General features: G+C 39.7%; 1 protein-coding gene across 2 annotated transcripts in view; it reads right to left on the reverse strand.

Annotated features, from left to right (window-relative positions):
• Positions 1-14,337, reverse strand: part of LNX1 (ligand of numb-protein X 1) — a 1,086,042-nt gene that overhangs the window by 435,944 nt on the left and 635,761 nt on the right. For both annotated transcript variants that reach the window (XM_044061422.1, XM_044061424.1), the window contains one exon: positions 9,645-10,016. In XM_044061422.1, coding sequence (XP_043917357.1) covers positions 9,645-10,016 — 372 coding nt within the window. The remainder of the gene's footprint in view (positions 1-9,644; positions 10,017-14,337) is intronic.

The raw sequence follows: 14,337 nt of genomic DNA on the forward strand, positions 1-14,337 counted from the left end.
CCTAACAATCACTCCATATAACTTGTTTCTTAACATACTTGCTAAATAGCCCCATTGTTAGTTTTCCATTTTTTTGTAACAACCCTTCCATTTCATGTAATTTATATCACCTGCTGTGTACTATTTCTTTGTTTTCCTTCCCATGTTTGCAAATTTTGTAGCCAGTAAGTAGCAAAACTACACTAAAGGAATTCTTACTAAAGTCCTGGCTCTGTTCCTGTACCTTTCCCACCTGAGCACTCACTACTTCCTTAGTAATCTCCCTCTTCCCTACTCTATTAATCCTACCAATACTTATTTCCCATATTCATCTGTCTGATTCACTCCGCTTCCTCCACATTACATCCTATTCTAGTTTTCAGAACCTTGCCATATGTCTACATGCAAATCTTCATTGGTTACATTGTCTATTTATTTATTTATTGCCATTTGGTTACGTATGACTGGGTAGGTACCCATTTTCAGTGGAGACCCAGACAGAAAAGCTCCAAAGTATTAAAAAAAACATTTTAAGAACAATAATTTTACACTCTTCAAAAATTATACAAAAACATCTACAGTTTAAATAATTTATACTATGGCTTTAAAGGACTGGAGTGATATTGTCACACTGCCAGTCCAACTATCTGGAATTTTGTAAATAATTATGCACCATTTATGAATATTAATATGATTTATATAGAAATGTAACAAAAGGAGACACTGCTGGCCCAGCTATCTGGAATTTTGTAAATAGTTATATGTCATTTGTGAATACCAGCATGATGCAATTGCTTGTGTTACCACTATATTAGAACTGTATGTTATGGGTATACCAAACTGCTGAACCATAAGAGATATTTTAAAGTACTGAGCAGAAATGTATATGCACTATTGTAACAGTTTATATATATATATATATATATATATATATATATATATATATATAATAAGAGATTAACCTGCAAAACATAAGAATAGTTGAGGTCAAGTTACTTTATATCTGGGCGATAAACAAAAGATGTTATCTCTCTGTTTCAGTGCAGTAGCAGATACAATGTCTAGAGATAGAAGTTTTTTGTATTGTGTTGAAAAATAAGTAATTACTAGGTTTGATATGTAGAAGGGTTTTATTGTTTTATGACTTCCAGATCTGCAAACATCTGAGAGGTATGTATTTTTCACAGGGAAATGCTAAAATGCTGGTAGTTTCTAACAAAGGGGTTTTAGCCTGGGAAATGAAGTCAGGTGACAAAAAGTGATGTCATGCTGCAAGTATTCCAGCAGCAATATTTGAGATATTAATTTTTAAGAACTCTCTGAGAGAGAGAGAGAGATACTAGGCATGTTGTACTTTGTCTTTGACCTGACATGAACATTCACTCACCTCTGCACTTGCTTTGCTGTAAGTAAGTTACTAGGGTACAGTAATTTCTTTTAGATTCAGTAAGGACTATAGTAATGATTCATTTAGATGTTTTCTCTGTATATTTGAGACTATTCTGCAATGTTGTTTTAAATATTTCCTATGATTTCGAACTCTGAAGTCACTGTGAATGCATATTTGGTATTGTCTTGTTCCTTTATTACTTATTATTAAATATGTTTAAACTTTTCAATTGTGGCTGGTCTGTCTAGAGATATGTAAGCTCTTAGAGTACTTGCATATCTATTTGGTGACACTTTACAGGCCAATCCTAATAGCTTGGTGCTTGATCAAACTACCATTTGGATTAATAACATTACACAGTAGGATTTGATACCTTTTGTTAAGGGCCTTAAAGTAGCTGATAAGGGGTTCTGGTGGCAGGGATAACTACCTTATAGTTGGGGCAGAAGGGGGCATAGCTAGCAATCCTGTGCCAGCCTTTCCCAGGAGTGTGTGTGTGTGTTTGTAAAACAAATCTCTAAGAGTACGTGTGTCAGCTACTTGGGCAAGGACATGAAGCACTGGTAGGACAGAGAGAGAGAGTTGGAGTACTTGGAGTGCTTAGAACTCTGGCTAATGACTCAAATCTATAGCTGTGCCAGTGGGGAGTCTTACTGGGGAGCTGTTCAAAGATGAGAACCCAGCCCCAGACTGATTGTGGTCTATGTGTGCTCTTAAGGGATATTGCACTTTACTGTGTGTGTACATCCTCCCAGTGCGTACGTCCCCTACTGATGCCAGTGGTGAGGATTGAGGCTCCTTGATATATATATATATATATATATATATATATATATATATATATATATATATATATATATATATATATATATATCATCTTGACTTCCTTTAATTTGTACAATAACATACTGCCTAATACATATGTACCTTCAAAGTCTTTTTCCTGCTGTTCAACTGTTTATGCAACCTTTTTTTGAGTTTGTACATTACTATTTGATTTGTACCAATGTCCATGACACACTATTATGATAACACTATTTCTCAAGTAAATTGTATTTTTGTAGTTGTACATTATTGTTTGATTTATACCAATGACACATCATTATTGCTATGGTCTACCCTTTGATGGCAGCGCTAATATTCATGTAGTTTCTATTCTTGTATTTAGGAACATTTCTCCCTAGGCCTCTGCTGAAAATGGGTACTGATGACCCATTTGGACTTTCCCAGTAAACAAATGTCAATATATAAAATAAATAAATGATAACAGCATCTTTAATGAGCCCAAGGGAAATGGTTGTTACACTTTACTTACTTTGTGAATGCTGCAAATTCATCAAATTTATATCCACAGAAACATAAACATGCACATGAACATGTAGAGTTAGGTAAAATATGGCCACTTTAGCACTCCATGCTGCTGCAAAACAATCACACCATAACAATGTACTGTAGCTGCTATGATAGCAATGCTCAAATGTATGTACATCCTAATACATGGATTGTCATACTTTGTGACAATGAGCCTTCCTCAAACCACAGAGGAGAGATCTTTCTTTGTGCTGTATATCTAAAGAAGTGAGTAGTGGTCATCTGTTCAGTGCACAGAAAAATCTTCCTTCCTCTGCATGTGCATAGATATATCTTCACACACACACACACACACACACACACACACACACACACACACACACACACACACACACTCACACATACACACCTGCTAAGGTATGAATAAGGGGCTCAGATTTTGGTCATGGCCTTCAAGCAGATACACACCTTGATCATCACGTTATTGTGTGTTTTGATTAACCCCATCACAGAAAATATAAGCTAAAAGCATACAATTTTAAACACTCATCATCTCCAGACATGCCTTGGCTTCTCTTCATAGAGGCTGTGGCTCTCCAGGGAAGCTGGAGTCATCATTTAAGAATTGTTGGCCTAATATTTATAACATAAGTGGAACCAATATTTTCAGGGAATAAACCTAGCAAAAGCACTTGTTACCTGTAATATACTGCAGGCAGTACATGAGCTGTGACTTGTAGTTGTACTTCAGCTATGAATCATTCTTTTTAAAGGTAAGCAGATTTGAAAGCAAAGCCATGGAACTGGTGAAATAGTTATTAAAACTGTACTGTTACAGTCCAATGATTTGTAATAATGAGCTAGGCAGTAGCTTTGAAGTTTATTACAAAACACATGGCCAGAGTAAAAAGAAAAAAAATGGCATAAGTAAACAATGAGCAGACATAGCCAGGAACCTGGCCTAGCTCATGCGTTATAAAAGGCATTTCTGTTTATGTAGTACTGCTAGACAAAGTGGTGTTACTTCTGAAAAAATAATAGAAATAAGATTGAAAGCTTTCTGGTCACTTAACACAACCCCCACTAACTCCCCTAACTTTAGCTACAGTATACATTAACACCAAATTAAAGGGAAACATAGAATTGCCTGTAATCTTAAGCAAATAAATGAGGCAGTAACTCCATCTCATGTCTGTATGTTTCTTGTCAAACAACAGCAGTCTCGGCAGCCAAGACAGACACCATGCAGACGGTGTACTGCTCCAGGCTTCCACATGAATTCACATTTTTATAGTTTATAGCATTCTGTTGAGTTATCTAAACAATTACCTCAATTTTCACACAGCACGTGACTGAGCACAAGTCTCCTATGAACCTGCTCTTTAACTAATTGATCTTTGTATGTACAAAGTACCTTTGCTTGCTATTCTTGCCAAAGCAATTGACTGCCTACAGATTTCAGGAAGGCACCTTTATGCTTATTTTTTAAATCTATCATCTAATTTAGACTTTCAGACAAATTCATATTATAGTTACAAACAACTGAAATCTGGATAATAGCAAAAACAAACTGCTGGATGTTGTGCTTTGGTACTTCAGTTCTAATACCAGATTTTCTTATAAATATAGTCCAAATAATTACAGAAAAGTCATGTGATGTCAGTTTTCTCATACTTGATTAAAACACGCTTACTTATCTTGCTGTAAACACCTCTTTTTAAGTTAGAGCCTGGTGTTGATCTGGTCCCTAACATGGCTGCCTGATCCATAATCTTAATTTTAAGTGCATTCACTCATAGTATTCCATTACCTGACATCCAAACAATGGCATGGCACTTCCTCTATTGATATTGCTGCATCCTGCCTCTGATTAAGCCAGTAAATTATATTACTACTTATAACTGCCAGAAAGTGTACACTATACCATATTACACATGGCATAGTTAATTTACCTTCTCTCTCTTTTACTAGTTTTAGATTCATGAAGTCTCTTGTATAACAGAGCATATGGCTTTGCTAAGCATCATTGTCATTATGAGGCTTTGCAATCCTTAGGATAGAGTGAATATTATTTAAAAAATATGGAGTAGAGCTTTGTAAAAGATCATGCCATATGCCACAGTTCATATAATGAACTACAGTGGAAAGTGCTTAATTACATGAAGAATAACACAGTGTCCCAGCTGTGATATGCAAACATGATTGAAATGCAAGTGAGGTTCAGGCCCTGTGCTTCTGAATGGATTGTGTAGCACAGAGTGACCTGGAGCACAGCTGCCCCCTGCCTACAAAGTAAAATCACAGCTAAGAAATGCTTTGTTCGGGGTGTAGTAGATAGGCTACTCACCTGCGAGGTCCACATTCCTTGGCTGCCCACCATGATATTAAGGCATGCAGCTATTATCGGTGTACATTGCTCACCTGTCATTGAATCTGGTGTCTCATATCATAATGGACTGTCCCGAACTATCACTCATACCATAAATCAGTATTAAGTTTCTTACATTAATTTAAACTTTGCAGTGGTGTTAGAAATGCAATAACACATCTCAATACTACATCACCATCATGTCCACAGCACTGAGCATTGCACGGGGATGCTATTACTTTGTACTCTGAAAACTGTGTTTATGACTCCCGCCCCATATTTACTGGTTCCTATGAAAGGTGCTATTAGCTGGTAAACTGCAGCTAACTCTTATGTCTACAACAAGTGTACTCCAGTCTTTCAAATGAATGACAGTAATGCTATTGGCCTGGCAGTTGGCACAGATCTTATGGCTGTCAGCTGTAGTTCCTGTGGTAAAGGGTTTGATTCCCTCAGCCCTTATTTTCCTACAGTAACTTTCAGCAATTTACTTAAATTTGCTCCTAGGTTACCCCTGAAAAGGGACTGTGTGTCCAGTGGACTTACCTTCTTAATAGGATTATTATTATTATTATTATTATTATTATTAGTGAATAATCTCTAGAATTAGTACTGGTGTGCTATCTCCCCTTCCCATTCCACATATTCTGCAGAAGATTAACAGTGTGAACAAGAACTGATATAAGATGGCAGCAGATGTTTCTCAGTTTTCTGCTGCTCATCTCAGAAATGGGTACCAATAAATGGCTTCTGTGTTTTGCATTTAGTGCTGTATTTATAAATGTGAAAATTGCACAAAACAGTTTATATAGTTTTAAACGTTCCTGGTTTGGTTTATAAGGTGCCAAGTCTGAATAAGAATCTTCTGGTGTAGCATCCACCTCTCAGCACAAGAACCATGGAGAAAGGCAAAAGTAAAGAAGGAACAAGGGCTGAAGAAAAGGGACAGATTTTAAAAAATGCTCTTATAAACTTTGTTGATAGAATTACAGGTTTTATATTAGCATGCATTTTCTGAAGGATATGAAGTCTGAAACTTAAACATCTGTCATTATTCACTTTCTGCAATCGTCAATGTTTTGCCAGAAAATCACAAATTTTATGAAGGGTCAGACCAAAAATATGAGGCAAAAATCTGGATAACTGAGAAGTATGGGTGTGGGTACCTTTTGCTGGGGATGATGGTGGGGGGGGGGTGCAATGCTTGGACTTTTGCACCTTCACTATATAATCAGAAATGCCATTCTCACTTCAGTAGTAGCACAGTAGTGCATTGGTTTGCCTTGCTACCTCATAACACTTATTTATTCTGCTTGTTTTCCATCTGTAGGTGTACAGAATTTACAAATTGTCCTACTGTCTTGGGGGTATTCACTGGGTACACTGTTTCATTCCACATCCAAAAGACATGCATGTATGTGAACTGATGATTAACTAATAAGATATATGAAATGTGCATGAGTTTATAGGTTAGTACTAGGCTAACTGCTCTTGAGGGCCATTTTAAGCCTAGCCAATTATCCCATTTGAGAATCAAACCCTGCACCTTGTGTTTATAAAGCAAATACCTTAACCATTATTCCAAACTCAAACAAGCAGCCCTTGCAAGTCTCAAACCCAGGACCCTGCACACTATAGCCAAAGTGATTTACCACTAAGCCATGTCAGATATGCTTGTGCCTTTTGATAAACTGAGGTCTTGTTCAACATTGTTTTCTTGCCTTCTACCCTCTCTTTGCTAGGAAATTCTCTGGCTAGTATATATGTTTCTTGATCTTGTTGGATCTGAATCCACTCACTCGACCCTCAACCCATAAAATAATTAAGAAACAATAATATATGTACAACAGTTTCTGTAATGAAATCAATCTCGAGTATGCAAACATTGTAAGTCTATTTAGCACTGGAATGGTACACAGAATAAAACTGCTATTGCTTGTGGTTATTATTTTTTGTATTCACTTGAAAAAACAAGTACAAAGCTAGATATTGACCAATGTAAAGCAAAGGAGCTGGGAACACAGTTGAAGTGAAGAGGTGTAGCCAGTGAATTCCAATTTTACTCAAATGTCCTTATTGCTATCTCCCAGTCTATCTGGCGTTTAAAAATGGTTAGATCACTCGACCTGTTTTCCTCCACTCCAAACTTAATGTGTGTAACAATTTCAATTGCTCAGTCAAAAACTATTAGAGGTATTGTTTTTAGATTTCCAATCCTCTCTGTAAGCAAGCAATATACACATTTTTGAGGCATTAATCTGGATGGTTATAGACATAATATGGCTTGATTTTTAGAAAAAAAAAAACTGTACTCTTTACAGTACAGTGTGCCTGGAACATCCATGCTGATGAGGAAAGATACACTAAATGGGAAGGATTCTGAAAACCTTATGCAAATTAGTAGTAAAGAAGCAAATATAATCTGGGAGCTTCAATTACTGTTGATTAAATGGCAAGTCTGACAACCGTATACAATTAGTAGCACAGAAACACAACCAATCAGCCAGTTAAAAATCTAATATGAAAACCAATCACAAATGCTCCTTCCACACCCCTTTGTTGAAAATGGGATATAAGAGCAGTGACGTAGACAGTATAACAATAAGCTTTTTCTGATCTAATGAAATCTATAAGAACAAAGCTCTAATTTTAATAAAGCTTCTTTAAATGAGTACTGACTCAAGGTAACTTATTTTGAAGATCTGAAGGGATTTAATAAGGAAACTGGGATCTCTGGATAGAAGTTAAGGTTCACTCTCCTTTCTGAACTACAACCTGCTCTCAAGCTACTCACTTTAGCATTTGTTCTATTCATTCTGGCTGGGGCGTCTCAGCTCCTGTTGGGTTGGTTTAGTTTGGATTGGGCTGCTTCCACTTCTTGGGAACCTTTATTTTATTGCTTACTCAACCTGATGGACTTCTTTGAAAATGTCAGCAAAGCAATGAGTGAAGGTAAAACAGTACAAACCACATCTCTCAACCTAGGTAAGGCTTTTGACACAATCATCCACTCAAGCATAGTAGAAAAGATAAACAAACTGGGAATAAACCCCTATGTCACCCTCTGCATTGCCAGCTGGGTCACAGAAAGGATGCAGGAGATCAAAATAGGGAAAACTACCTTAACAAAGAGATCATACTCCAGTGGAGCCCCAGGGTTCCTTGCTGGAACCTCTCCAGTTTGGCATCTACTACTCTGAAGTAAAAGCCTACACCAAAGGACTCTGACTACGTTTACAAATGACTGCAAGCTAGGAGCAGTCACTTAAGCAGCAAATGACTTAACCATCCTGCAGGAAGGTTTGTTCCAAACAAATACACTGGTGCCAGAATCATGGACTTAAACTAAATTCCAAAAATGCATTATTGTATCATTTGGGAAGTTGTCTACACTGTGGAGCTAACACATTTACAGTACACTGCTGAGAGTTGAGACAGTTGTTTGGGATTTGGGAACTTATGTAGACAGTGACCAAACTTTCAAATAATGTGTTTCCACTGTCATAGGAAAGTCCTTTTATATTGCACAGCTTATAAACAAGGGGATTATGACTAGATCTAGAGACATCATCGTCCCCCTTTACTTAGCCCTCATTAGGTCAATCACTGAATATAATGCCCCCTTTGCAATGTATCTGTCCAGACACATACAACAACTGAATTGCCCACAGATATACCTTATTAAAAGGATATAAGGCCTAAACAACATCCTATATGGACTGCCTTAAAGCCCAGTCAATATACTTGATATCCTGCATACTGCTAAGAGGTTACCTGAATCTGGCATACAAGGCACCCTCTGACCCAGTACTGATGGACTTACTGCACATCAGCAAGTCAAATGACATCAGTAATACTCAGTCCACGAATTTAATCTTCTTCTGTAATGAGATATGAATGGTGTGAAAGGACTGGTATATCTCACAGAGGATACCACTGGTTTGGAGTAGACTTCCCATCCATGTAAAACAAAGCTTATGCCTGTTCACATTCAAACTCTACTGGGATCTATGAATGGGTAATAGAAATTTCATCCCAGGACTGCCCCCTACACTACTAATGGATAGAGACAGCTCCTAAACACTTTATCCCACACATGGATCCCCTCATATTATCTATGGTATGATCCCACTTATTTTCACTAAGGGTAATATATAATTACCAACCACAAGATGGGTAAAGCCAATCTAACACCAAATAAGTTAGGTTTATTCATGCACTAAAAAGGCAGGTAATCTAATACTTACCTATGAACCTAATCAAACTGATCTTGCTCAAACCCTTTTCAGATATTACCTGTGCTACAATGGAAAGGGTAAACATAATATGCATGCTGCTAAAATGTTCAGATGTTTAACAATCTACTCATTATAGCAGATATTAAGGCTTTCAAAACACTTTTACTGGCAGGCCAAAATTTTCCATGTTTCAGCTGCAACAACTCAACTTCATCTCTAAGCGTGATAGTAGATGTGGAATAAAACTTGGATGTTCTGCTTAGAAACATGATGACCTACCCTACATGGAGGCTGCAGGCAAAATTAATAATATGATTTGTGCAGGAGACAAGTGGAAAACCAGATTAATTTGACAAACCTGAATCAACTGAGCTGCAGCTTCTGGACTACCATGCCGTAGATCATGCCCATTAATTGCCAAGACACGATCATTTAATCGAAATTGTCCATCACGGGCAGCTAATCCTCCTTCCAGAAGGTTAAAAACAAATACCCCATTTTCATCTGGATTGCGGACTAGTTTTATTCCAAGTTGCTCATCCTGGTAGCTCTTGGTGATAATTATATGGAAGCTGTCATCCCTCATGTGGTGGTGTTCCAGTGGGTATGCTATGCTCCTGCATCTGTATTTCTGCTCTCGGAGTACTGTGAGTTTGATAACCTGGCAGGGCTGTTTTAGAGTTGAAAGTGCATAGCTGTGAGGTACATTGGAGATATCAATTCCATTTACCTGAAACAATTAAACAGCAATATTAAAAGACTGTCTACAAAAGCATCTGCTAACCTGAAACTGGAACAGATACATTTTTGCTACAGGATAAGTTTATGGTAGTGATTGTTAAACTTAAAGTGCACCTGCCTAAATGATAGAATATACTTTCCAATGTTTCATTTTTCTTTACTGCACTTGTTCATATTTAGTTTCTGGCTTCCACAACATGTTATTTATTATTCTTCACCTTATAAATTAGCCAGCGATGTAGCAATGGGGGAAAGAGTTCAGCAGCTGCAGAGCTGAAATCCAACAAGTATGCGTGCAGAAGGGATTTAATTCTCTATTACCCACAATTTATAAATGTCTGGTGTAAAAGGTGTTGACATATTGTTCACACACGTGCTCACCTGTGGCTGACTACATGGTAACATTCTGCAGGCACAGGGGTCTGTGGGTGAGTGGATTATGTACTGTTGTGGCCTTGGTCTGATTCCTTTGGACAGTTGTTGTGATGTGCAAGTGCAGATAAGCTCAGCATTCCAAGGGTATGTGGGGACATTCACACATCACCACATGTGTGTGTGTGTGTGTGTGTGTGTGTGTGTGTGTGTGTGTGTGTGTGTGTGTGTGTGTGTATAACCAGGGATGTCTCTTTAAATGTTGCTGTGTGTGTATGTTATGCATGTATTATGTAGATATATGTGGAGAGTCTACATATCATTGTCATACAAACCGCTATATAATTGGTATAATATGCATTTGGAGTACATACTGATAGCTACACTAATCATGTGAGAGGGGGATAGGGACAAACAGATATGTATACTTAGCTGTCTGTATGTACAGACATATTTACATATAGCAGGTCTTTATGATGAAGAGGTAACAGACTTGCACTCAAGTTAGCTAAGTGTAGGAGCATGCCCAGTGGGACTCTCAGTACATACAAGCTGACTCCAGGCCAGAGCTATCTGTACTCCAGTCCAGGAATTTGTGTGCGGAAGACATGGGCTGCTACACCTGTTTCCACAGTACAGCACTTCCCTGAAATTTTCCATGGCATTCCCTGGCTGTGTGCTGTACTTAATATGTGACTGGGGTACATAATGTAACATCACACACAAGCTGATGTCCAGCATTTCATCCCATATGTCTAGTCTGTTCCTCATACATTTGTGGTGTTCCAGTAAATTATTGTATAATGCAGTCACTGAACTGTACCAAGTACTGACACATTTAAGTAATGGCCTTTACATCCTGCAGCTATTCTGTTCTGTTGCAACCTGCTGTTATACTAATCACCTTCTAGGTTAATCAGAGCATGTGTAATGTCTGTCTGTAGTTTTGGCCCTTTGTCCCCCATTCTCTCTGACTTTGTCCAGCTTTCTTGCAGTAACAGATTGAGGGGTATGACAGTCTGTGGGAATACCACCATATGAGTACCTCGCATGTGAAAGATGTGGATGCTGCCAGATTCAAACCATCAACACCATCACCCATGCTACCAACCCTAGGCCAGTGAGCCATGCCAGCCGCCAGACAGAAGTGTCATTCCTCACACAATCAACAGCATACATACATACATAGTCACCCTGCATTACGTGAGACATACAACATCTGGTCAGGTTCTATGTCACAACCCTGGAATTGGCTGGTCTGCGGATATATCATTGTAGACTTACTGTTATGGGAAAACTGATGTGTTGGGGATGGGGGACGACCATCCCATGCTCTGCTGGCATAGACAGTTGTACTGTTTGCCATTTCCCTTGAATGTAGTGGATTTTCCAGCCATGTGGCCTAGTGAATATTATGGAGCACATACTATTGGACAGAGTACCTGTTGCCCTAAGTGGCTGTTAGATCTCTCCAAGTAGCTCAGTAGCCCACTATATTCCCTTGCATACATGCAGCAAGTCCATACATATGCTACCATAGTCTAGTACCCCTTACAAGTGGTGTATAGGTGAGTGACTTACTTTGCAAATGCAGCAGTTGACAGACCTGTAGTTTGGGGATGACTAGGTCTGATGTGTGCAGTACACAGCCAATACATGGTTGGGTACAGGTTGTGAGGGCTGGCTGGCATTGTTTTTATTATATGTATGTGAGTCGGAGTAAGGTGCCAGTCTCTAGGGCTTTAGGTTGTCAGTGCATGTGCTATGCATTGTTTCTTGGCCAAGGCTAGGGCATACTGGGCATGCCTACTTCTGCCTACAGGGACATCCTCAGGGGATTCCTCCTCCATGCCGCCCTGTGGGTGTGGCTGTGGGACCTAGGCACTGGTGGGAGGCTGTGTATCCTTTCCCTTTGCTGAACCTGCTGCAGCTGTTTCTGCAGGACCCTATTGTGTAGCATGGCACATGCTGTGAACATCTGTGCACATGTGGCTGGATAGTTCTGCAAGGCTCTACCAGATATATCCAGTCACCAGAACCGTGACTTCAGCAGCCCAAGCACATGATCTATGATGTTCCTAGCTTGTGCATGTGCCTCATTATGGAATTCTTCCGTGGGTATATGTGCATTTCTGATGGGTGTCATCATCTACGGTTCCAGTGCCTAGCCAACATCCCCCAGTAAATGACAGTGTGGTATGTCCCCCCCTAGCAAACATCTGGTACAGCTGTGATGCATGCCAGATATGGGAGTCATGAAAACTGCAGGGCTGCCAGCACACACATTCATGATAATGCCCTGGGCATTGCACATGACTTGGCAGTTGGAGTGATACCCTTTGCGGTTGATATAGATTCTTCCTTCCTCACTGGGTGGTGCCTTGATGCATGCATGAGTGCAATCTATGCCACCCAGTACCTCAAAGTAGTGTGCTATATGGTAGAAGTACTGTTGGCCCTCTCCTCAGGGGTGTGGGGAAAATAAATGTGCTCACTAGCATATGGTAGCTTGGCTTCCAGGAACTGGTAGAGTACCCTGGATGCTGATGCTTGCAAGACCCCATCACATGTCCCCAGTTGGTCTTTGTAAAGTACCTGTAGCTAGTACCCTAACAGCGACACATACCTTTGTTTCCACTGGGATGGGTTCCCCTCTTTTGGCTCTGGGTCTGAGCTGAGGGTGTCAGAGCTCAGTGAGTGCTTGTAGTATGTCCCTGTCTACCCTATAGTGCTCTACAATCTTCACCTCATGTAGCTGCTGGAAGGTTACCCTGGGCCTGAACACTGTTCCCCTTCTTAGTCTAGGCCTATTGTCAGCTGCAGCAGCAGCACTGCCCGCAGCATCTAGCACATACATATGTAGTAGATCTGCAGCAGCCGCTAACATTGCTTTAGTTAAATATCCCATGTTTGTACTCCATTGGTGCATAGTATGGGGATGAAATCAGATTGTAAGGTGTATGCAACCTTTATAGTGCTCTGCTGTAGGTGCAGCATGTGTGATTGGCTACCTATGATGCATTCCACCTGCCAAGTACATCATTAAGGACTGTTAATGGTCCTAGTTTAAGTGAAACAGGGGTCATCAGTAATTAATATACCATTGGCTTTCTCAGACAATTTTTTCTTTTTTTTTTTTGGGACAGCCTTGCGCACTCATCACTGCGGCATGCCATGCAAACACGTGCCATGAAGGTAAACAATGCTCAGCAGTCACTGCACACACACCCATGAAAGGTCATGCTCAGTGTGTCAGCGTGCCAATGCTGTCAGCATGCCAGTGTGCCAAAGATGAAACACATGCCTTGAAGGTAAACAAGGCTTAACAGAAACTGTATACACCCACCTGCTCAGCTAAGTGGTGTGCCACGCAAATAGGCATCGCTGAGCTCCAATGAGCTTACAAGTCCTCAGACACACCCCTCCTTGATGTCAGCTACTCTTCTCTGGACACGAACATGGTTCTGTGTCTACGCGGATGGGATCTGCGGACACTGATACCCATTTGTGCTTTTCAGTAACCACGGCTCATGTGCATAGAGATCCGTGCACACAACCTGGAAACTACATGGTTCAGGCCCTGCCTCATTAGCAACAGTGCCATTCCACCACTGTAGATATTCCACACAGGGTCCTAAAATACATTACTGTCATATACTAATAAATTTGTTTTTTACACTCTCATAATTTTTTTGTTCATAAAAGTATGTTTGCGCATTGTGATGAGCCACGCAAACAGCAAAATCATTATAGGTTCATAGGATGATACTAGGCTATTGGCCCAAAGGCTCTTATAAGCCTAGTCAAGAATTTCACCCATGTTTCCACAAAGTCAGCACTTGTTTTCCCTGTCCAGCAGGGACACAGGTGGGACCCCAGGGGTATAGTTTCCCATCCAGTCATCCAGGTTCCTCTTAAAGAGGGCTAGTAAGGAACTC

The sequence above is a fragment of the Protopterus annectens genome, chromosome 2.part0 (genome assembly GCF_019279795.1).
Source record: "Protopterus annectens isolate FY-2018-M chromosome 2.part0, PAN1.0, whole genome shotgun sequence".
NCBI classification, from domain to species: Eukaryota; Metazoa; Chordata; order Ceratodontiformes; family Protopteridae; genus Protopterus; species Protopterus annectens.